General features: G+C 38.4%; 6 protein-coding genes and 1 non-coding gene across 8 annotated transcripts; 5 read left to right on the top strand and 2 right to left on the bottom strand.

The window, feature by feature from the left end:
- Positions 1–59: 59 nt before the first annotated feature.
- Positions 60–2758, bottom strand: LOC18614073 (Pentatricopeptide repeat (PPR) superfamily protein). Its single transcript, XM_007051642.3, has one exon. It carries the CDS (start codon positions 2687–2689, stop codon positions 395–397), a length of 2295 nt encoding a protein of 764 aa, XP_007051704.3. The 5' UTR covers positions 2690–2758; the 3' UTR covers positions 60–394.
- A 353-nt stretch (positions 2759–3111) lies between these two features.
- LOC18614072 (3-methyl-2-oxobutanoate hydroxymethyltransferase 1, mitochondrial) lies at positions 3112–6229 on the bottom strand. The gene is made up of 5 exons (XM_088804722.1): positions 5557–6229; positions 5104–5310; positions 4866–5012; positions 3723–3776; positions 3112–3634 (listed from the first exon to the last, which is right to left on the bottom strand). Exons 1-5 carry the CDS (start codon positions 5959–5961, stop codon positions 3365–3367), a joined length of 1083 nt encoding a protein of 360 aa, XP_088660848.1. The 5' UTR covers positions 5962–6229; the 3' UTR covers positions 3112–3364.
- A 453-nt stretch (positions 6230–6682) lies between these two features.
- Positions 6683–10559, top strand: LOC18614071 (alpha/beta-Hydrolases superfamily protein). Its single transcript, XM_007051638.3, has 10 exons — positions 6683–7125; positions 7316–7452; positions 7544–7717; positions 7806–8042; positions 8125–8225; positions 8334–8406; positions 8491–8559; positions 8824–8931; positions 9781–9906; positions 9999–10559. The coding sequence occupies exons 1-10, from the start codon at positions 6795–6797 to the stop codon at positions 10191–10193; spliced, it is 1551 nt and encodes a 516-aa protein (XP_007051700.3). The 5' UTR covers positions 6683–6794; the 3' UTR covers positions 10194–10559.
- A 124-nt stretch (positions 10560–10683) lies between these two features.
- On the top strand, positions 10684–13443 carry DECOY (decoy). Of its 2 annotated transcripts, none has more exons than XM_018123477.2 (7): positions 10684–10805; positions 10995–11156; positions 11474–11539; positions 12100–12174; positions 12526–12655; positions 12732–12851; positions 13007–13443. In XM_018123477.2, the coding sequence occupies exons 2-7, from the start codon at positions 11002–11004 to the stop codon at positions 13148–13150; spliced, it is 690 nt and encodes a 229-aa protein (XP_017978966.2). In that variant the 5' UTR covers positions 10684–10805; positions 10995–11001; the 3' UTR covers positions 13151–13443. The 2 variants fall into 2 exon arrangements, with proteins under 2 accessions (XP_017978966.2, XP_007051698.3); XM_007051636.3 differs by having other exon boundaries at positions 10755–10911.
- A 1050-nt stretch (positions 13444–14493) lies between these two features.
- WRKY43 (WRKY DNA-binding protein 43) lies at positions 14494–16467 on the top strand. The gene is made up of 2 exons (XM_018120766.2): positions 14494–15035; positions 16105–16467. The coding sequence occupies exons 1-2, from the start codon at positions 14611–14613 to the stop codon at positions 16280–16282; spliced, it is 603 nt and encodes a 200-aa protein (XP_017976255.2). The 5' UTR covers positions 14494–14610; the 3' UTR covers positions 16283–16467.
- Positions 16468–18305: 1838 nt separating this feature from the next.
- On the top strand, positions 18306–19395 carry LOC18614068 (late embryogenesis abundant protein Lea14-A). The gene is made up of 2 exons (XM_018118730.2): positions 18306–18592; positions 19044–19395. Exons 1-2 carry the CDS (start codon positions 18387–18389, stop codon positions 19291–19293), a joined length of 456 nt encoding a protein of 151 aa, XP_017974219.2. The 5' UTR covers positions 18306–18386; the 3' UTR covers positions 19294–19395.
- Positions 19396–20191: 796 nt separating this feature from the next.
- Positions 20192–20264, top strand: TRNAA-AGC (transfer RNA alanine (anticodon AGC)). The gene has a single exon. It is a non-coding gene; the product is annotated as a tRNA-Ala (tRNA).
- The last annotated feature ends 2342 nt before the right edge of the window (positions 20265–22606 follow it).

Here is a 22606-nt window from a genome sequence, read left to right as displayed (position 1 = left end):
TCTTTAACGTAAACCGTAATTCTAAGTCTCACTAGTGAACTACTCAGTGCAGCAAATAGTTTGATAGGTGAAATTCCGATGAGCTAGTTCTAAATGAATTATTAAAAAATCTATGTTCTCAAAACTTTCAATGGTACACGGCAGGATGCAAAATTAAGAACTGCACAGGCGACATACGGTGGGAGTATGTGAGTCTCCCTGTATGGTTGTTACAGAATTGATGGATTCTGCCACGAATCAGTGAAAGATATTTGCTGCCATTATAGCGTGAACAAATCTCTGTAGGCAGCCAAAATGGGGCAATTTTCTGATCTCTCCTCCCCCGACTATGGCCAACTCATCACAGTAAGCCACAAAAACAATCCAAGAACACAATCCTCCCCTTGCAGCCATTCTATGCCGCAGGGGTAGAAACCTTGTATCCTTGTACGAAGCTTTTTAACTTTTCTGATTCACCAACAGCAGAAAGCCATTCTGTGAGAATCTCCATGGTTATATAGTCAGGATTGCAAGCATGCTCAACCATACTGTCCATCAATCTAAAGGCATCTCCCAACCAATTCTTCTCTTTGAGGCCTTTAAGAATTGCATTGTATGTGGTGGTATTAGGCTTCACCCCCTTTGCTTGCATATCATCCATCATAGAGAGAGCGAGTTGGACTTCATCATTCTTGCACAGAGAATCTATAAGAATGTTGTATATTATGGTGTTCGGTGGAATGGTTGATATGGAACTCATGTTCTTAAAAAGCTTCATAGCTTCCTTAATATTTCCATTTAAGCAGTATGCATGTATAAGAGCTCCATATGTGGCAACAGTAGGCACAAGACCTTCCCCAATCATCTTTTTCATCACCCTATGAGCAACTCCAAATTCCCCAATTTTGCTGAAATAAGCAATCAAAGTGTTATATGTAACGTTATCAACCTTCATTCCTGCTTCCTCCATTTCCTTGAGGATTTCATAAGCTTTATCTATCTTGTTCTTCTTGCAAAACCCACTAATAAGAACATTGTAGCAAGCAACGTCAGGGCAGAACCCAGCTTCTTTCAACTTTGACAAAACATTGCTGGCATCATCCATCCTTCCAGCTTGGCACAAACCAGAAATCAAGCTATAGTAAACAATAGCATCTGCAGAGCATCCACTTCTCAACAATTGATCAAACAAATCAACCGCCTTATCTATGTTGTTAACATTACAGAAAGCACTAATTAGAGTAGTATAGGTAACCGCATTGCCCTTTAGCCCTTTCCCTTGCATATCATTGAAAAACTCAAGTGCACTACTGGTTCTCCCATGTCTGCACATACCATCCACCAATGTGTTAAGAGTGATAACATTAGGTGAAACTCCCTCTTCTTTCATCCGATCATACAACTCCTTCCCCCTCTCAATCTCTCCAACTTTACAAAACCCATCAATCAAGCAATTATAAGTAACTGTATTAGGTGCCAAACCCTTAGTGCACCTCATCCGTTCCATCAAACGCAACCCTTCTTCTTGCCTCCCTACTTTACAAAGTCCATCGATTAAAGTATTATAAGTAATAATATCAGCTTCAACTGAAACATCATCACTCCCGGTTCCTTCACCCATTCTGTTTAACACCTCCATCGCCTCATCAACTCTTCGTGACTTACATAACTGATTTATAAGAATCCCAAAAGTTACACCATTAGGCTGAATATCACTCTCCTTCATCTCAACCAAAAGCATATTCATTCTTTCGACATCTCCACTCCTCCCTAACCCCGTCAAAACTGCATTGAAAGGAGCAGCTTCAAGAGGCGCACGCAATCTCAGCAGCTCCTGCAACACGTTCCAAGCTTGATTAATTTTCCCACTCCTACATAACCTCGTAATCAATTGGGTGAGCCAAATTGTCCTCGGAAAAACACTATGTTCCCCAAATTTTAGAACCAACTTAATGATCTCTTCCTCACTTAATTTCCTTCCTTTCCTCTCTCTCTTCACCAACCCGTAAAAAACAATATCCCCAGTAACATCATTCGGCGGAACCTCGGACAACGGTTGAAGCATTTCATCGAGCACATTGAGCGCGTAATCAACACGCCCATCCCTCAACGAAACGTCGATCAAAACATTGCGAACGTGCGTGTTTTTAAGAGTAGGGTCGAGTTCGTTAAAAATAAGAAGAGATTCGTCCACCATTTCGAGTCTCCCGAAGTATCGAATAAGAAGCACGGCGGCGTTGACAGTTAGAGGAATTTCCCATTGTTTCGAATCTTGATACAGTTGAGACAACCTGGTTGCCGAATCGGGTTCTCGACCGGCTTGTTCAAGAACGGCTTGGAATGGGTAAGAGAGGAATTGGGCGTCTTGAGATGGAGAGTTTTGTTGGAGGTGTTTGAAGAAATTGAGGGCTTCACTAGAGGAGGGGAGGCGGCGAGTAATTTGGAGGAGAAAGCGAGGAGACAGAGGAGGAGAAGAGAAGAGAAGAGACTGCAAGGGTTGAGAAGAGGACCATTCTTCGTGTGGGGTTTCGAGGAGGAGTTGAACTGCTTGGATGATTTTTGATTCCTCGTCTTGCGGTGGCGCTGGAAGTGGTTCGGGGTTAGGTTCGGTGCAGAGGTGACGATGGAGGAGGTAGGACGTCGGTGGGGGTTTAAGCAAGCGGAAGAGGAGGAGTTTTGAGCGCTTTGACGCTGCAACTGTTGTATTCATTGCGGGAAGGTGAAGCGAAGGAGCGTTGGTTTGTCTGTGTTGATGTTCGGAACTTCGAATGTTTGACAGAAAATGTAGATCTTTGTTTATTTTGTTCTCTCCTCCTGTTCAAGGTTGGTTGGGCCAAGTTTACAGCTGGATGGGCTTCTACCAAGGGTCTGTTGGGCTTAAACAGGTTAAATGATAAATTTAGATGGTACAGATCACAACTTTGCCTTGAGAAGTTATGACCCCTAAATTTGCTGAAGATATCATTGTTGGATGTGTTGCCGAAATGTTTTCCACACTAATTCCAATGGTTTTAATTTATGAACTGCATTTGTTGAGCCTTCTCTGGAGACCATAGTCATTTGCCAACATATGAATGAAGCTTTATTAGGCCTATAAATCTCTTATCTCCAGTCCTGGATGCTACTTTCAGGTTTTCCATTATAATTCAAATAAGAATTGCAATCTGATTATAGCTCCAAGATCACTTAAGTTCATACAAAAGCCATTACTCAACCATGAAAAAAAATGGGCAAATCTGCAAATTCAGCTCAATAATTATTTCATTCGAACAGTTGAGCAGTACTAAGAGCTTCAAAAAAAAAAATATATATATAGGCCGAAAAGAATGGCATTATTTTGTTCCTAAATAAATTTGATTTAAGGCAAAGCTGCAGAAACTCGAGCCTATTTAGTCTCTTTGGGGCTTCTTGGCGTCTGGGCATTGTGTGCTGTATCCATTTTCTCAGCTGCTTCAGTTGCTGCAGATGCTGCCTTGTCTAAACCCAATTTCTCTAACTCCTTAAAGAAACCATTCACATCATCAGCATTCATTTTGTATGGGCTGTGGGAAGGACTGGGGAATGAACCATTTGTTACTTCTTCCTTGTACTCCAAAAGAGCTTTATTGATGACATCTCCTACGCGAGCATACTGCTTACAGAACTTTGGAGTAACCTGCAGAAGGTAAAAACATCCCTTATTGAGAACACTTCTGATAAGGAAAAAAGAATTTGCCAGACAGAGTGGCAATTGTGTGCTTAACCTTTGCATGATGTGGGTGTTGCAGCATTCCGAGTAGATCATGGTATACTAACACCTGCATCAACAGTGGGATTAAAATAAACTGCAAGTATTCATACGTGCAACAAAAATGCCAACCATTTCTTTCTTTGTGAGGTAAATAGAAGAAGATCAAAAGGTCTGGAACATGATCATACAACATTATGACACAAAAATGTAGCTTGTCAGTCTCTTCAAAGCAAATATGATAACGCCATATGGTGTGAATACACAGCACTCCAGTTAAAGTCAACAAATGATCAAGATAAACTAAAAACAATATTAATATACTACCACAAAAGAGTAGTATGATAGTTTCAATAAAACTTAAAAAAACTTGTAAAGAAGCGAGAAAGCTATGTACAGGAAGCAACAGTAGTGAGCTTTTGCATCAAGCCTAAGTTTTTCTCTACAATACTCAGGAGAGAAGATTTTCTGCTGCTGGATGCCTGATATTGCATAAAATTTAACCTATATCCATGACAGAGCCAGCCAAACATGTTGGCTGACACAGTAAAAGTAGAACTCCCATTATGAGTAAAACTCTGTTTTCATGGTCCAATTTCAGCTAAAGACTCGTATATAAGAAATACAATTGATATGCCATAGCATCAAACTAAGCTTTTCTCTATGATAGCATCAGCCAAATAGCTTGGTTATACTTATATGTCACCAGCCCTAAGTGGATATGCTGATATCAGTAACATGTTCTCTTCTGTTTCTCTTGATATAAAGAAGAGACCACAATTATGCAATAAAACTAGTTACTGAAGTGCAACCCCTAAATTCTGCTTATCTAACGAAATTTATAGATAATGGCGACCTCCCATATGCTCTAAGCTTCATAGAACTACAATTCACCTCTTTATCATACTCAATTTGATAGGCAGTTCTCAAGGCAGAAACGGATACAAGGAGTTTGTAAACTTATGATTTCAATATTTACCAAGAACTGCAAATCCTAATAAAGACTAACAATTCTACAAGTCATTATGATATCAAAAGGAAACATATTTTTATGATGCACAACAAAGAATTCTATTCCAAAAGCAGTTATGTAATTACGGCAATGCGGGCACATAAATTTTACGGAGCCCAGAAGTAACAATAGTAGTCCAAAACTAACCTGTCCGCTGCAAAAGGGTCCAGCTCCAATGCCAATTGTGGGAATTTGAAGAGCAGATGTGGCTGCAGCAGCCACAGGTGCTGGCACACATTCCAAAACAACAGAGAAGCATCCAGCTTCCTGCAAAGCCATTGCAGTCTCCACAACCTGCATAAACCAACCAAAATCAACATGCTCAGAAAACTAACATATGCATATATTCGAATCAAAGGTAACAGAAAAAGATTAAGAAAGATACCTTGACGGCACTGGAAACATTTTTGCCTTGTGGCCTGAATCCCCCAAGTACACTAATTGCCTGAGGAGTAAGTCCGACATGTCCTATAACCGCGATTCCAGCTTCAACAATGGCTTTTGCCGCAGTGATTCTCGAAGGGGACCCTCCTTCCAATTTGATCGCATCCATCCCTCCTTCCTTTAAGACCCTAACCGCCGTATCAACTGCCTGTTCATAATCCAAACTGCAATAACATCAAACACCACCAACCATCTTACACTCCCCCCAAAGCCAATTTCTAACAATACCGTTTGCTTCATCACGTTTCCATAACATAAAAGAAGCAGAATTTATTCTAAAAGTATAAGCTTAAAAAACGAAAAATGCTACTTTATCAATTCCAAATAATACAATGTGGGCAAAAAGAATTAATAATCACTAAACAAAAAGAAAAACGTTTGTTCATGGGGGTACCTGACTGGTGTTGGTCTCATAGGTCCCAAAAGGCAAATCACCTACGAGAAGCGGCCGCTTGGCACCACGAGCAACAGCCCGGCAATGAACGAGCATCTCGTCGAGTGAGATAGGCAGAGTGGTGTCATGGCCGTGAACGACCATGGAAGCAGAGTCTCCAACGAGGCAGATATCGATGCCAGCGGTGTCGAGGTGGACCGCCGATGGGTAGTCATAGGCTGTGACAACGGTGATGGGCTCACCCTTTCTATATTTTTGCTTCAACTGGTTAAGGGTGACCCTCTGGTTGGCGGTTTGAGGCTTTGGGCCGCCATAGACGGTGTTCTCCGGGATGTTGCTCATGCAGCGAGTTAGGCAGGCTCTGCCGAATGAAGAAGCCTTGGACAGCTTGGTTAAAAACGCCATCCTTGAGGGAGAGAGAGAGAGAGAGGGAAGTGTTCAATGTTTTCCGGGGGTGAAAGCAGAGTTAGAATTATTTATTCATTTTATTTTGAAGATAGAGGAAGTATAGTGACGATATTCGTGAGTCAAAACAAGGTAGGGGTGTTTCATGTCTGCGCCACCTGCACCCACTTGGAATGCGAAGTTGATTTCCAACCGCCTGTGACCTCTTTGTTTACTTAATCCCCACGCTCCTTCAGCTCCTCTCCCAACCACCACCAGTCTTACCCTTTTTCTTTTCTGATTTGAACTCAATTAGTTATAAGAAGATATCTACACTTGTTCTTCCTTTTAAATAGTAGTATAAATTCTGAAGTGTATATATTTTTTTATTCAATTAAATATTTTAAATAAATAAATATATTTATTATTAGATTAAAATTTTAATTACTACTAGATATAACACTAGTAGACTATTGTTTTTGTTTGTTAAATTGAGTTTGACTTGGAATTTTACATCTCTTTTGAGAAAAATGAGATTTCATAAGTTAATGTTTAAATCACCGCATGAATTCATTTATGATATGTTTACCTCTGTGACATTAATGATAACTAAAGTACAGAAAAAAAAATCTTGTACGATTATTCCGCGCGTCTAATGCACGCTCCTCCGTTAACGTTTGAGCTTGCGTTCAACGTTAAAATCCGAAAAGATCTTCAACAGGTCTCAGAATCCAACGACTCAGGTCAAACCCCAAACACATCTACTCTCCAACCCAACGCTGTCAAACTCAAATCCACGTGTCGTTCCTTATCAGTTAAAAGTTCTACGCATCGCAGACTTCACTGTATCGAATATGTTGGCCACACACGCGCCACCTTCCTTGATAAAGCCTCTCTTCTTCAGCTTTTCCTCTTCGTTATCTACTCTCTCTGCGACTCTTTCACCAATCCCATCCACCAAGCTTCTAAGCTTCCGTCCTCGTCGGACCTCATTCCGTGCACTCACCACCATGGCCGGGGCCAAATCAGACTGCACCGGCTATTCATCGCCGGAACACGTCGCCGGGAACTGGTATTCTGTCCCGGACCTCCGACTCCGCGACCACCGATTTATGGTCCCTCTCGATTATAAAGATCGTGAAGCTTCTTCTAAAATCTCCATTTTCGCTCGCGAAGTCGTTGCTGGTAATGTTGCTTCTTCCTTAGGAGATTAAATCAATCAACTTTAATATAACCGTACCTTTTTTTTTTTTAGAATAAACCACTGTTTGATTAATATCTCTTTCATTTTCGTTTGGGTTTCGAAAAATGAATGTTGAGAGTGCGAAAGTCAAACTAGCTGATAGGAACTAGCTAATGCTGAATTGGATTTCAGCTGGGAAAGAAGAGCAGCTAATGCCATACCTTTTATACCTGCAAGGTGGGCCTGGTTTTGAGTGCCCTCGACCAACTGAAGGCAGCGGATGGATACTTAAAGCATGCGAAGAATTTCGTGTTATACTGATGGATCAGGCATGGTTTCTTTGAAAATTTTTATATTGAAACTTCAGTGCCTGTTTTTTGCTTTGTGTCCTTGATTTGTTTTCTTTATCCTTTATTGCAGAGAGGAACAGGTTTATCAACCCCTTTGACTCCATCATCTATGCAGCAAATGAAGTCTGCCCAAAGTCTGGCTGATTACTTGAAACATTTTCGAGCTGACAGTATTGTCAATGATGCTGAATTCATCCGTGTTCATCTTGTTCCTGACGCCAGGCCTTGGACAGTGTTGGGTCAGGTATTACAGTTAATGCTCTATTGTTGATTATTGTGCTTGTGCTGATCACCATGCCATTGTCTTACCCCTTGTTTTCTTGTTTGTGTAGAGTTATGGTGGTTTTTGTGGGGTTACTTATCTGAGTTTTGCACCACAAGGATTGAAACAAGTGCTTTTAACAGGAGGGATACCTCCAATGGGGGATGGATGTACTGCAGATGCTATATATAGTGCTTGCTTTGGACAGGTTATTCGTCAGAATGAAAAATACTACAAGAGGTTTCCCCAGGATGTAGAAATAGTTCGAGATGTTATTACCTATTTGGCAGAATCTGAAGGAGGCGGGGTGAGGGTTGTCTTCATTTGATCTTGTTGTTCTACCTAAAGCTAAACTATCTTAATCGTTTTTAAATTTCCTTGTTGTGCAGGTGCTTCTTCCTTCTGGGGGAATCTTAACCCCAAGGGGGCTGCAATTTCTTGGTCTATCTGGTTTAGGATCCAGTGCTGGTTTTGAACGCTTGCACTATCTGTAAGACATCAGAATTATCCACTTTCTAGTTCCATCCTTTACAACTTATGATTTGATGTTATTCAGCTGTATCTTATTTTAGTTTTGATCTTTCAAAAACAACTATAGGTTTGAGAGGGTATGGGATCCTATGTTAGTTCCAGGAGCACCAAAACGGATTAGTTCATACTTTTTGAATGCTGTAAGAAAAAATCGCTGTTTTCTTATTGATCATGAATTGAGGTTCTATCCAATGGATCAATCTTAAGTCATTTTCTGCATGCAGTACGAGAGCTGGTTGGCTTTTGATACAAACCCACTTTATGCTATTCTCCATGAGTCAATATACTGCCAGGTAATTCCCAGTTTTCTAGACTGTTGCTTTTCTGGTATATTGTTGATGAATAGTTTGTAAAGTTGAACAGTACCTCTAAAAGAAGGAAAATAATTTAATAATATATGTAATTTCTGGTTAAACAAGCTTCACCTAGCTAATTCCAAGCAAGCCATTAGGCTCTGATTAAATAGCAAATGCACATGTATTCAGACAAGCTAATGCTTGTATAAGTTATCATATTTTTTGAACTTGATCATTTCTTAATTACATTGTGTTATAAAGGGTGCTTCATCACGGTGGTCTGCTCACAGAGTAAGGGCTGATCATGACAGCAAATTTGATGCAATCAGGGCTGCAAGAGAAGGTCGCCCTGTGCTTTTAACAGGGGAGGTAACAATATTGTGCTTTATGGATGACTACAACAACAAATTTACATCCAAATATTTTAGTCTGTTTGAGAAATATTGGCCAAGTAAAAGGTGTTAGGTTTGTAGTAAAGATCAATAACTGAAACAGGTAAAGTGAGCTCAAACTCTGTATTTCTGTGAAAACCTGCTTACGTCTGCAATTTGGCCTCCTGTAAGTTAAAAATCCAGCAACTTCTCAGAGAAAGTGGATCGAACAATGGGAGATATTAAATAGCTTGTTATCATCTTCATCCCATTTCATGACAGAGTGAGACTTCGTTGCATACTTCAACTCCCTCATTTTCCTGACATCCCTATCCTGTGAGGCAATGATCACTGCTTGTACCATTGGCATCTTCATTTAAATCGTTCACCAATTTAAACCTGGCTGGCACATTGGCAGCAATCTTAGTTTTAGAGACTAGCCCTGACATATTGGCTGGCCAGGGTTAGTAAGCCAACTAGCTATTAAGTTAAAAATGGTGCAAGTCTTTCTTTTTTGTATATAATGCCAAAAAAACGAATTTTTTCTAAGTTAATGGATAAGTTAAAATTGCACAACAGACATGGCATCCCCTTACATTTTGAAGAACTTGAAGGTGCATTTTCTTGTCTGTAATGTGGACTTTAGGACTTGGTGCTTTTCAGGAGAGAGAGAGAGAGAGAGAGAGAGAGAGAGAGAGAGAGTTTCTTCGGAAATTTAGTATAGTTTGTGGCCTACAAATCAATTTGTTGTGTCAAGTTCATTGTATCATGTCTTTACCATGGTTTTTATCATGAATTCATGATGTTAGCCTGCTAGTTGATGCATATGATTTTAAATTTCTTGCAGATGATATTCCCCTGGATGTTTGATGAAGTTAATGCTTTGAGGCCTTTCAAAGATGCTGCTCATTTATTGGCTGAGAAGGAAGATTGGCCTCCACTGTATGATATCGCTGCATTGAAAAATAACAAGGTGTGAAGATAATAACATCCACAGTTTCCTTTCTAAAAACTTCCTTTGAAATCAAGGTCTAGTGCTTTACTAATTTTCTCAAATGCTAGCAGGTACCTGTAGCAGCTGCCGTATATTATGAGGATATGTACGTTAACATCAAGCTGGTCATGGAAACAGCTTCTCAGATAGCAGGAATTAGGTTGTGGATAACTAATGAATACATGCATTCTGGGCTCCGTGACGGAGGTGGACAAGTTTTTGATCACTTGATGGGGATGCTAAATGGGAAGAAGCCTTTGTTCTGATTTCTTTGTAGAGATAATTTTTCTGCCAATCAAAAAACAGCTATCGGGAACTCCTCCGACACCCGAAGAATTCCCCTGAAGAATTCAAAAAAATGAGGCCTGTGTATATTATGAGCAACCAACTTGTTTCAGCATTGAGCTTGTAACTGCATCTTTATATTGACTGTTTAGTTCCTGTCTCATATTAGCAATAACCCTCTCTTTGGATGTAATTTTTGAGTTCTGTCTCAAGTTTAAATTTAGTTTGTAGAAACAAAGTGAATGCCTTCAATTTCTTGGAGACTACTGAATTGGAGTTGTGTAAGGGTATTACTTTGCTGAGCAACTATCTCAAGGCCGACAGCCAGAGTGAAGTTAATCATTGAATTGGAAGCTATTTATCAGTTTTTAGCTGAGGCTTTCCTACGTGAGGTTACAAAATTGTATATCCCCAAAATGGGACTTGCTTGCAAAAGAAAAAAAATTTAAAGGCAAAAAAAAAGAATATGAGAGAAAACTGAGAGACCTGGTTAATTCGGCCAAATAGACAATAAGGTTTTAAGGAAAGAAAAAACAAAAAAAAAAAAAAAGAGCCTCCAACTTCAACTCTCTTACCGCTATAGCCGGTAACAGGTGCGCCACTCATTTCTTCTTCCTCATCATGGCTCTGCAATTTCATTTTTAGGGTTTAGGGAGGGTTTTTCCTCATCTCCAGTATTTCAACTCCCTCTTCGACTACGTACGTGTATATATCTATGCATACGGTCTATTCTTCTTTTTTCCCATATCTCTCTGAAATGCGTTTTCTTTTTTACTTTCTAGATCAAGAATGCGGAGATCGTTAACGGCGCTGGTTCAACCACTCGCGGGAGCGCGTGGGTTCTCCACGAGCTCCGGGAAAGTCGTGGCGTCCGTACTGTTCGAGAGATTACCAGTCGTTATCCCCAAAATTGATCCTGTGGTTTATGCATTTCAGGAGTTCTCGTAAGTGTTTTTAGTCCTCTGCTCTTTGTTTGGCTGTCGAGAAAAAGTGGGAAAGTTCATTCTAGCAGCATATCTAGATTTCCATTTCTTAGAAGTCGTATTGATTAGCTCATCGCTGTAAGGGAGGCACTAATTTTAAACAATGATGATTAGAGTAAAAAGAAAAAGTTGAAGTTTTTTCTCAAGACAGCATAATCTATAGCTTATTACTCGAAATTGTTATTCTTTATGTTCAATTTTTCAGCTACTAAATGGGATTTTAATGAAAAAGGTAAAAGGCTTGGAATTTAGTATGTAATTGGTTTTGTTTTATGCAGCTTCCGATGGAAACAGCAGTATAGACGCAAATATCCTGATGAATTTTTGGACATGTCTAAATCTAGGTAAGTTTTATTTGCGCTTATATTCGTATGGAATTTACATCAGCTGCATTACATATTATAGCAGGGGTGCTTCCTTGTAGGTTTATGTTTTTTTAATCCATATTTAAGCAGTTACTCAATAATAGTTCTTGATTTGGTGCACCTGCATAAACTTTTTCTTACATCCAAATCATAAAGAAGTAGATAAAAAAACATGAAAGCAATTGATTTATCAAAATGAACTGCATGTCACATGTGATTTAGAGTTCTGAGTTCTCTGAAGAAGTGTCAGGGAAGACGATGTGGAGTATTTTAGACCTAGTTTTTCCAATCTGAGTATAAGAATGGGCTCAAGTTTGATACAAGATGTCTATTTTTGTGCACAGAACTGCAAAATTTGCACATCCATGATGAATGTCTTTATTCATCTGGTTATATGTGTTATGCTCTTTCTTCCTCTCTTTGCACCCGGAAGCTATGCATGCATACAACTGCAAAATTTGCACATGCAGAAAAAGTGCAAAGTGCAACATAGATGGTTTTGGTTCTCAGCTAATGAAGTGAAAAATTTGTATAACCAGAGGAAAAGGTGACTACCAAATTGACTACGTTCCAGCTCCAAGGATCACTGAAGCTGACAAAACAAATGACAGAAAGTAAGTGGTAGATTTTATTTTGTTGGTTGGAACTCCGCTCCCTACAGATCATTCTTTGTTTGATATATGTTTTATAAACAATTATTACCTTCTAGAAAGAAATGTTCTGGAATTAGTTCTCAAACTTTTGTTCTCTTCTGTGTGATGATCTGGCTCCCTATTTGTATATAATAGTTATTAAGAGGAACAATAAACATCATACTTGAGAAAGAGTTTACCTATGTAACTATTAAAACTGCCTCCTGTTGGGGGTTGTGGCCTTGTGGGGAATTGAGAATGAAATTGGTACATTTGAACTATTATTAATACAATATTCTGATCATGAAAATTTTGAACTTTGTATTTATTAAGGTCATTGCAGCGAGCACTTGATAGAAGACTGTATCTTCTTCTATGTGGGAACTCTCATGGAGCTCCTAGTGGGAAGCCTGTCTGGCATTTTCCAGAAAAAGTTTATGATTCAGAGGAGACATTGCGCAAGGTAATTGTTGTTTTTTCTACTTATTCCCTTCTTCTTTTTGCTTTGTTATTCCCATTTAAATACCAAATATTTGCAGTGTGCGGAGTCTGCCTTAAAATCTGTGATCGGAGATCTTTCTAATACTTACTTTGTTGGAAATGCTCCAATGGGGCACATGGCTATACAGCAGACAGAGAATGTACCTGAACCTTATAAGGTATTTTGACTGAAACAGTTAACATATTCATGTAATACTTGCTAGCCCTTCTAATCAATGCCTATCTCATATTGATGACACACATGCATTTCAATGGGAGTTCCTTCTAGTTCTAGCATATGTTATTTCCTAATTTATGTTTTTCCTTCTGTCAGAGATTCTTCTTCAAGTCTCAAGTGATTGACACCAACAAGTTTAATATTGGGAAGTGCGAGGATTTTGTCTGGGTGACCAAGGATGAGCTGTTGGAGTTTTTTCCTGAACAAGCTGAATTTTTTAAGAAGATGATCATCAGCTGATGGCAAATTGCTCCATACAACCTTTGTTATAACCAATTTTGTGGTTTGATTGTAATTTTACCGTAGAGAATGAATCTTTGGCAGTCTACATCAGAAAGTCCAAGCTGATATAAGACAGTAGAACGTCTGGACATGAAATCAATTGGGAAAAATAACGAAGCTCATTGGTTCAGGATGGTTTCAAATAGTGCAATATTTGAATTTCTTTCGTTGGGGACTGTTGATGCATGAAATTTGTTGTTCTGTAATAACTTCGCTTTTATTATTTTCCCCCTTTTTTTCTGCTGCAATAATGGTTGCATCATATCTGTATGCCCTTGTTGTCTACGCTTTGTGTTTTTCATAGATTTCTCGTGATAACCTACCCAAGTAACAAAGGGTTTTTATGTTGCGATGATTGGCTGAACAATTGTTTCTCTACCTTCCAGGATAGTGGGTAAATGTAGTTATGTAGATGACTAGATCCTTTATCGGTCCTTTAACTAGCGCATAGAGAAAATGGTACTTTGGCGAGCAATCTAGGAAGCCTGGCGGGTGACCTAATCAGGACTCCCTTTTAGTAACGGGCACGTGGACTGACTTCAATATAATCGGGAACTTGGGCCTAATCAAACTCGTTGAGTTAAGCTCTCAAAAAGCCCACTTAATGGCCTAGGCTGAATAATACTTTTTTCTTTTTCGGTTTCTCTTTTTTTTTGGTGCCTATAAAGGAATCTTAGCCACCTGTTGCCCCAACACAATCATTGCCCAAGGATAAGAAATAGAATCTCAAGAGATTGAGCAAAAGCCATGGTTTCTTCAAAGTGGAGGGCAAGCGAGGGGCTTTACGCCTGTTTTGACATGTCAACGACTGCCCAAATTCTTTTTAGAAGAACTATTCGCTTCTCTATTTACAAATGACCTTGTTATGGTACCCTTAAGATGAAGAAGGTGCAATGAACTGTTGTGCTAGAGAAAAACGAAACTCCGGGGATGTAATCACCTTGTAAACTTTCAATTGTAAAAGAAAAAGAACTCTAGTTTTCTTGCAGTATTGGTTGGTAAACTGTACAATTTAGAACAAACATACCTTTGTAGCACTTTAAACATGTGTCCTAAGGAAATGATCTTTTAAGCTAGCATGGAAAGAGAAAAAGGAAATTAATGTAACTCATATGGCATATGCATGCTTTGGTGATAACGATGCATGTTGGTCACGTCTCCCTTTGCTTGAGGGGCAGTTGAACAGAAGTAGGTGAGATGTTGTTGGCTTTCACCAAGGGTGCAAGAGAAGGGAATGAAGACCTAGTCTCCTCTCAAACTCCATCGAACTCCCTCTCTGGATCTCTTGTGGGGGCAGTCCAACCTCTTCCACCTTCCACAACTTTCTTCTTCCTTTTTAAACTTTGTTTCTCAATCATTCTCAGTTCCTCTCTCCATATTCTCTCCGTGGAGCCCTTAGATTAATTAACCTTCAGACCATGGATGGCCAAGAAAGTAACCAAGCTCCAGTCCCACCGCCTCCGCAGCCCTTATTGTCAGTACCCTTTAACTCTCCTTTCCTCTTTGCTGCACCCTCTCTTCCATCCTCCTCCTCCTCCTCCTCGCTGCACCCTCCTTTAGAAACTCAAATTCTCCCCGATATTGATTGGGTTAGCCTCCTCTCTGGTCAAGGTGTGCTCGGTGAGAACAAGCCAATGATTGAAAGTGCTGTTTCTTTGATGGCTGAAAATGGAGCTGATCAAGATGAGAAAGGCAACAAGGATAAGAGGAAAGGTAGTAGGATCAAAAAGGCAAGCCGGCCTAGGTTTGCGTTCCAAACCAGGAGTGCTGATGATATTTTGGACGATGGCTACAGGTGGAGAAAGTATGGGCAGAAAGCTGTGAAGAACAGCAATTATCCAAGGTTTGCTAACCATCAATAGAAAATCAATGTTGTTTCTCTTATATACGTTGCATGGCATGTTTATTTATAGCTCGATATTCTTAACTTTTGATGCTTAATTTTTAATGTAAATTTGCATAGAATAAGCAATCATTATTAATTCAATTCCCTCAAGCCATGTAACTACAATATTAGCATATGTTTTGTTTGTATGAACCCAAAATAAAGTTCATCATTTCTTTTAGTTAACTATGCAATAAGAAAATTGTAATTATTAGTATTTCGTGGATAACATAGATACTCCTTAGTCCTTACCCCTTATTAATTGTCGTTAAACCTAATTATCCTCCTATTAATATGATAACCTAGCTTAGTTATAAGTTATTGTAACATAGGCAGTATAAGTAAAGAATTCCTTTGATTATCTTCTTAACATTCAATTTTACGTGAAGCAAAAAATGGGTTGAAAAACCTAACCAAGGATAACCTTTTTTTTTTGTTTTTTGAAAAGTGCTGATACAAGTCTTTAGCCTTAATATCGGTAGGCAAGAAGACTTGTTTCAGTATAATTAACTTCACTTTCTATAAAATAATACATTGTATCAACTCATCTATTGTTCCCTATCAATCATTTTGCTGATTTATTGAACCTTCTTTATATAGGAAGTCGTAATCATAAGACATAAAGCCTAACCGAGGATAATTAAGTTTAGGATATACATATAAAGAACAAGATATATATTTGTGTTTTCTTTTTGCTACTAGTTATAGTACTAGCATTAATTTAGGTTTTGAGAATGATATACCCAAAACCTTAATTTGGAATTAAGCTTCTGAAATAGCCTTCTTCAAAAAAAAAAAAAAAAAAAAAAATTCTGAATGGCCAATTCAGCCCCAAACCCATGAATGCAATTACATACACATAGTACTATGTTCATCCTTTTAATTATACAAGAAAATCATATGTTTTAATTACAAAGCTGTGATAATTTCTTATATATATGCTCTTTTTCAGCATTAATTATGCTATATATGTTAGGAAATTTATTTAAAATTAATGATTCTCTTTCTTTTTTGTAAATTGATTAAGGAGCTATTATCGGTGCACGCATCACACATGCAACGTGAAGAAACAGGTCCAGAGGCTCTCCAAGGACACCAGCATCGTCGTGACGACATACGAAGGAATTCACAACCATCCTTGTGAAAAGCTAATGGAAACCCTAACTCCTCTTCTCAAGCAAATGCAATTCCTTTCTAGGTTCTAACTTCATTAATCAGCTTATATAGATGTATTAACAGGTTCAGGAACGAATCAAGAAGCCTTTCTGTTCTTGGCATATATACATATTCTATATTTTCCTTTTCCTTTTCTCATTTTTATTTGCACGTAAAATGTCGGATGCGTTAATGGACAAAAATCAATGTTAATATCATAAATTAACTTTTCATCTTGTTTTATGTTTCTTTTCACTGTAATTAGTGTTTCCTGATTAATCCCATTTTTATATTTAATGTTTATACCAAATTACCAATCTATGTTTTGTTGATTTCATTTAATTTCTGTACAATTTTAGGGTTGGTATGGAGGAAAACCAAAGGGTATATGCCTTCTAGAACTAGGAAAAAAAGCACACAGCCCCTGCCTAAGCCAGTGCGTTGCCTGATCATTTCCAAGATAATTTGACCTTCGGATTCATACTAGCTACTTAAAATTTTTTCATTTAATAATGTGAATTCCACATATAAAGTATAAGGTGATATTTCAAACTCTAATGAAACATCATAAGAGTTAGTATCATGAAACATATATATACTGATATACATGTAATTTGGAAATGGTTCTTGATATCTTCAAGCAAGCATTCCTAGAGTTAGAATAATAAAGATCTTACTATAAAAGCGAAACAGAAGCGACATTGAAGAGAAGACGTTGACGCTTACAATATTAGAAGAAATTAGCAACTAAAAATATCCTGTTAATTTTCTATATATGTGACTGATAAATGACAGTACTCAAGACCTAACGGTGCATTTTGCAAAGCTCATACGTGTGTAGTGATATTGTGGTTCCATAGATTAACCCCCAAACAAGATAAGATGAATTTGCATGCACATGTGCACGTGATATATGGTTGCAAATTAAAGTTTACCCAAAAATTTTAATTTATTTGCTCTTAATGCTACCGTTAGATAATTAAACTTTATAAAAGTTTTCCTAACTCTAAGTGAAGCATGAATTGTATCAAAATATTTGACTTGAAAAATTAAATATTTATGGGAAACATGGCCCCTTCGTGTCTTCTTTGTGTGATTCACGTCGACGAAAATAGTCATGTACATAGCTGGTCAAAAGAGGAATCCTTCATAAAAGCAGCATGAAAAATTGGAAAACGCTTGGAAAACGCCACATCTTAATTCCCACATGAATAGCACCAAAGTAAACAGGGGGGCGGGGGGAGAATGAGAAAAGAAGAAACTTAATTTGAGACAATGGCAGGACGATAAAAAGAATTGCATTATTCTCTTTGCCGATTGTCGCACAGTTTGTCGAGTTTCCTTTTCAGTTGTTAGTGATTTGGGAATCCAGCAACTATCAATGGAGGTTAGCTTCTACTTCAATTCTTCTTTTTGGTTGTTTATATCTTCCTTTTGCTTACTAATATAACTCAACCTTAGCCTGAAAACATCATCCTATCATTGCAAAAGGGAATTGGGAATCTCATTTTCATATAAATCTATGAAAAATTCGAGTATCTAAATTGAAGAAGAAATATCAATTTTTTTTTAGTATATGAGTATTTGGTACATTGGTTGATGCATGATCTCCTACTTAAAGATTAGAATTCGAATTCCCCCTCTCCCATTTATAAAAAAAAAACACCATTTTATAAGATGTTAATAGATCCACATCAATTGCATTTGACATTTTTTTTTCTTTATACTTCGAAATTACATCAAATTGTATTACAAAAACTTTTTCTTTTCAATACTATTAGTAATTGGGATTAGGAAAGCTTGAAACGTGGAAAGGAGCTCTTGAATTTGAAATTCTTAATGGTTACTCAGTTTTCTTGAATTTGATTCTTGAATTTGAAACGGGAAAAGTGAATTGGTAATGATAAAGGAAGGACTCGATGAACCAAAAGCACAGATCTCCTTCCACGGAAAACCCACGACCTCTACACGTCTGTTGTTACGTGTTTCCATCAAAATGGACCCACTACGCAAATCTCAGTTACACGTGGCACCAACCCAGATGCCCTTTTTCCTCTATAAAGCCAAAACCTGGAAGCTCACGCCAACACCTCGCTAAGACATCGGACCATCAAAAGCCCCGGAAATCTGAAAATCTTGAGTTTTTTTCACGGCATGTCGCAGTTGTTGGACAAGGCGAAGAACTTTGTGGCGGAGAAGGTGGCCAACATAAAGAAGCCAGAGGCTAGCGTTACGGACGTTGATCTGAAACATGTGACCCGTGAGTGTGTCGAATATAACGCTAAAGTCTCTGTCAGCAACCCCTATAACCAACCTCTCCCCATTTGTCAGATCTCTTTCACTCTCAAAAGTGCTGGCAGGTTTGATCCCCCTTGCTTCCTCTCATCATCATCAATCTTCTGTTCTTCTTTTTATCTCTATTCCTCTTATTTCTGCAAAGATGTGACAAATTTTGGTTGAATTTAGGTCGATCTGTTCATATTGATTTTGGGGTCAAATTATTTTTTTTTCAAAGAAAAATGGGAAAGGAAAAGGATAAAAAATTATGTATGAATAATGAAGAATGACAGAAGGCATATAAGTCCTTTCTTTTCAGCAAGACTAAGATTCCTTTTTTATTTTTTTTTCTTTCTTTGGAATATTAATGACCTTTAGAAACTAAAAGCCAACAATCAATTGCAATTATTAGTAGAAATTGTGCACTCAAAGATTCTCCCTTGTGTGAATATGCTTAGATTACAAATAATATTCGAAAGATGAATGGCATTTGTTTCAGTAGTTATTGACTATTGTATGTGCATTTTGGGATAGGACGATTGCATCAGGGACAATACCAGACCCGGGTTCATTGAAGGCCAGCGACACAACAATGCTAGACGTGCCGGTGAAGGTGCCATATAACATATTGATAAGCCTGGCAAGGGACATCGGTGCAGACTGGGACATTGATTATGAATTGGAGTTGGGACTCACCATTGATCTTCCTCTCATTGGAGACATCACCATCCCACTTTCTCAGAAAGGAGAGATCAAGCTTCCTACTCTCAGTGACATATTTTAAATCATGTTTTCGAGCGTTTTGCTCAACTTCCTTTTCTTGAATCTGTGGTTATGATGGAACTTAAAGTGAAGTATATGTCACAAATTATTATGCTTTTGAATATCTTTTGTCTTGCTACTGATCAATAGTAGTCAGTCTCCAAATTTGCTAATCTTCTTATTTTTCATGAATCAGGATTAGTTTATGGATTAAGATTCAATTTAGCTTTGACCAAAAGAAAAAGAAAGAGAAACCCAACTTTCCACTGCATTCAATTAGATCCAAATCTATCTAAATACATAAGTGTTAGCCACTCCTTAGACTGTGCATGACCGATGTATGGGCTTCCTGTTTCAGATGGGACCATGTGATCACTTCCCTCAACCGAAGAACGACTGTGTTGTAGCATCAATATCATCAAAGAACTGGCCAAAGCTGTGCCAGCCTTTCCCAAGGCGGTCCTCCATAACTTACATTAACAATCTGTTGCAGAAGGTATGCTGGTGAGCAAACTAATAGAATAAATGACAATATTAATTCTGAAGCAACCCAAAATGTAAAAGGCTTTCAATTTTTTTGGAAGGAGATGCAAAAACTACCTGTTGGGCGAGCTGTCCATGTCAGATAAATAAACAAGTCATGTATTTTGTAATATGATCAGCAACAAACTGACCCTATAAATGACAGTTACCACTAGTTCATACACTCAGGTGCTTCACTTGCCAGCCATGGCTAGAGATAGAAACTGCCCTCCGAGTGACTACTATACACTCCCTTCTCCAAATGGATATATTTTTAACCTTTTTCCAACAAGAACTCTTTTTTGAAAGAAAAACTGAATTAGGCAGGGGAACACATTTTAATGCATCAAGTTTATTATGGAAAATGAATATAGATATTCTCAGACCAACAGGCAACAGGGGATGTAGCTCAGATGGTAGAGCGCTCGCTTAGCATGCGAGAGGTACGGGGATCGATACCCCGCATCTCCATGTTTTTGTGTTTGCTATGAGTCAAGCGTGCTCTAGAACTTTTTTAACAAGTTTTTTTAAATTGTCCTTAGCTTAGTATAAATGCTGATTGAGACAAACAATTTGTCCCCTGTTCTCACGGACAGATGTCGGGGAAAAGAAGAAGACAAAATCATAGTTCAGTGCATTTCTCTGCTTTAACACAAAAATGAGTGCTTGTCTTTCTCAGACAAAAACAGAACAAGGGAAACAGAAAATAACAACATTAATCGGTGGAATTAAAATGTGAAGGGTCAAAAGTCAATATCTCCATCTAGTAATTCTGTTTAATCAGTGTTGATGGAAGTAAGTCCCTGAGCGAGGGACAGACGTTTTGGAACTGCTTTGAGAGTCAAAATCCAGCAGGCACCTCACACGTTAATTATTCTTGAACGTTCAGCAAAACAACACTTTCAACAACTTTAACTTCTACAAAGCCTTGATGGTAATGTCAGGACCCTCGAATGTCTTACAATAACTCCAACCGCCTCCCAAATTTGCTGGTCGACTGAGAGATCTTTTCGTCCGAGTTTTGAGGTATATTGGGCAGCGGCAAGGTTATGGTACCATTGCGAATTGCTTTTGCTTTGAGAATCCATTAGCTTGTGGATGCCTAATGATCTTTGATGGTTTTGTTTTTGCTTATGTAGATACGATTGAACACAAACATGTTGGTGATTCCATGTAGTTTGAACTAGTTTTTTTTTTAGGTTCATGTGCTGCAACTGCCATATATTTTTGTTGAAGGGCAAGTTGAGCACTGATGGTTGTTTGTTTGAGGGAGTGCTGCCAAAAAACATTTGAGCAGCCAAGCTTGTACTAAATGTACAGTTATTCTCGCCTGAGCCGCCTCTTCCATGCCATTGGGAGTCTTTGACATTTCAACCTTAGACTAACAATGGTATATCGGCAGCAGGGGCCAATAAGATCAAACTTTCAAAAAAAAAAAAAAAAGGAATTATCATCATTATCATAGGATTCTACCACCAGACATATGGACACCAAGGATCAATCAAACATGGGAAGACAGATGAAGAATTGGCGACTAATTTGTCACCAAATGCGTTTCCTAGGCAACGAAGAGCCAAATGCTGCGGCATCTTAATCGCAGCGATTTTGCTTCATGTTGTAATCTTTGGTGTGCTAGCACTTACTGTGTTTCGATTCAAAGACCTTGACAGTAAGTTGAATTCGACAACCCTTAAGAATATGACCATGGTGCGTGGCATATATATACCAGCAACCAATCAAGGTGACACTGAGGGAAGAAATTGTGGTGAAAAATCAGAATTGGGGTAAATTCAGATATGATTAGAGTGCTGTCATTTTGTCGTGTGAGGGTGCAATGATTGGACAACAAGCGGTTTCAAGTGGGCGCATCAACATAAGACACAAGGGTTGGCTCGAGGTTGAAATTGAGGCTAAGTTTGATGGGCTTGGACTAATAGAAGTTTGGTTTCTGATATGACTTGAGGGCCTTTGGCGGTGCATAGCTACACCCGGTTGAGTGGAGAAGCAAATATGATGACGATGATCAAGAAACGAAGAGCTGGAGAGATGAATTGCAGATTGATGTTTAATTTAACTAGACAGGCAATTCGCCGCTGACAAGTCGGGGCCAACGAAATCTTTTTTTTTATTTTTGATAAGCCAGGCAGTAAAATCTAACTGAAGTTAGTTTCTTAAAAGACAATAGATTTCTGTATTAAATTCTGTCAGTTATATGTTTATTTTATGTACGATAATTGTACTATAAAGCTTAGAGTGATAACAGATGTAGTACTATTTCTATAACTAGCTAGCATTATCCTCTTATGGTCCTAAAATGTTCTAAAATGGAAATGAAATTAACAAACCAGTCCCTTATGGCTACCTTGTAAGTTATAAGCAGCAGCCCTTAATGGTTTGCGTTTGTTATTATAAGCTATTTTTCTCAAAGGAGAATGTGATTCGGAACAAAGTTTCATAATTTTAAGCCATAAAAGCAGTTTTTGGTAGGGTGAAGGTGTGAACATTTTCAACTTATTCTCTCCCAACAGTCCCAACACTCAACTGGGTCTAAAAGTGTAAGGATCTGCTACTTGAATTGGCAAATTCCAATTCAAAGATTATATTAGGATTGGGAGAGTTTCAAATTGTATTAAAACATGCAACTAGACAAAATTTTAAGTATATAGCAGAATGGGCACGAATATATTCGAACAATTTGTTGAGTCTGGCCGTTAGCTCGGAAGGCGAAACAGTCAGAAGAATCGTGCCTTTCTTTCCTGCTCAAAAATCCTGTCCAAGTAGTGTACCCTTGTCATTACCTTACCAACGTTTTG

Source organism: Theobroma cacao, chromosome 1 (assembly GCF_053813885.1).
Source record: "Theobroma cacao isolate CCN51 chromosome 1, ASM5381388v1, whole genome shotgun sequence".
Taxonomy (NCBI): Eukaryota; Viridiplantae; Streptophyta; class Magnoliopsida; order Malvales; family Malvaceae; genus Theobroma; species Theobroma cacao.
The sequence above is the reverse complement of the archived record's forward strand: the minus strand, read 5'-3'. Positions and strand labels throughout refer to the sequence as shown.

Excerpts from the sequence above, each read along its gene's own strand:
- LOC18614073 (XM_007051642.3), bottom strand. The coding sequence starts at position 2,689 with ATGAATACAACAGTTGCAGCGTCAAAGCGCTCAAAACTCCTCCTCTTC.
- LOC18614072 (XM_088804722.1), bottom strand. The coding sequence starts at position 5,961 with ATGGCGTTTTTAACCAAGCTGTCCAAGGCTTCTTCATTCGGCAGAGCC. Across the intron at positions 5,311-5,556 it reads ATGAGACCAACACCAGTCAG|GCAGTTGATACGGCGGTTAG; the intron begins GTACCCCCATGA and ends GATTATGAACAG. Across the intron at positions 3,635-3,722 it reads AACACCCACATCATGCAAAG|GTTACTCCAAAGTTCTGTAA; the intron begins GTTAAGCACACA and ends TACCTTCTGCAG.
- LOC18614071 (XM_007051638.3), top strand. The coding sequence starts at position 6,795 with ATGTTGGCCACACACGCGCCACCTTCCTTGATAAAGCCTCTCTTCTTC. Across the intron at positions 7,453-7,543 it reads GTGTTATACTGATGGATCAG|AGAGGAACAGGTTTATCAAC; the intron begins GCATGGTTTCTT and ends CCTTTATTGCAG. Across the intron at positions 8,560-8,823 it reads ATGAGTCAATATACTGCCAG|GGTGCTTCATCACGGTGGTC; the intron begins GTAATTCCCAGT and ends TGTGTTATAAAG.
- DECOY (XM_018123477.2), top strand. The coding sequence starts at position 11,002 with ATGCGGAGATCGTTAACGGCGCTGGTTCAACCACTCGCGGGAGCGCGT. Across the intron at positions 11,157-11,473 it reads TATGCATTTCAGGAGTTCTC|CTTCCGATGGAAACAGCAGT; the intron begins GTAAGTGTTTTT and ends TGTTTTATGCAG. Across the intron at positions 12,656-12,731 it reads CAGAGGAGACATTGCGCAAG|TGTGCGGAGTCTGCCTTAAA; the intron begins GTAATTGTTGTT and ends AAATATTTGCAG.
- WRKY43 (XM_018120766.2), top strand. The coding sequence starts at position 14,611 with ATGGATGGCCAAGAAAGTAACCAAGCTCCAGTCCCACCGCCTCCGCAG. Across the intron at positions 15,036-16,104 it reads AAGAACAGCAATTATCCAAG|GAGCTATTATCGGTGCACGC; the intron begins GTTTGCTAACCA and ends AAATTGATTAAG.
- LOC18614068 (XM_018118730.2), top strand. The coding sequence starts at position 18,387 with ATGTCGCAGTTGTTGGACAAGGCGAAGAACTTTGTGGCGGAGAAGGTG. Across the intron at positions 18,593-19,043 it reads ACTCTCAAAAGTGCTGGCAG|GACGATTGCATCAGGGACAA; the intron begins GTTTGATCCCCC and ends ATTTTGGGATAG.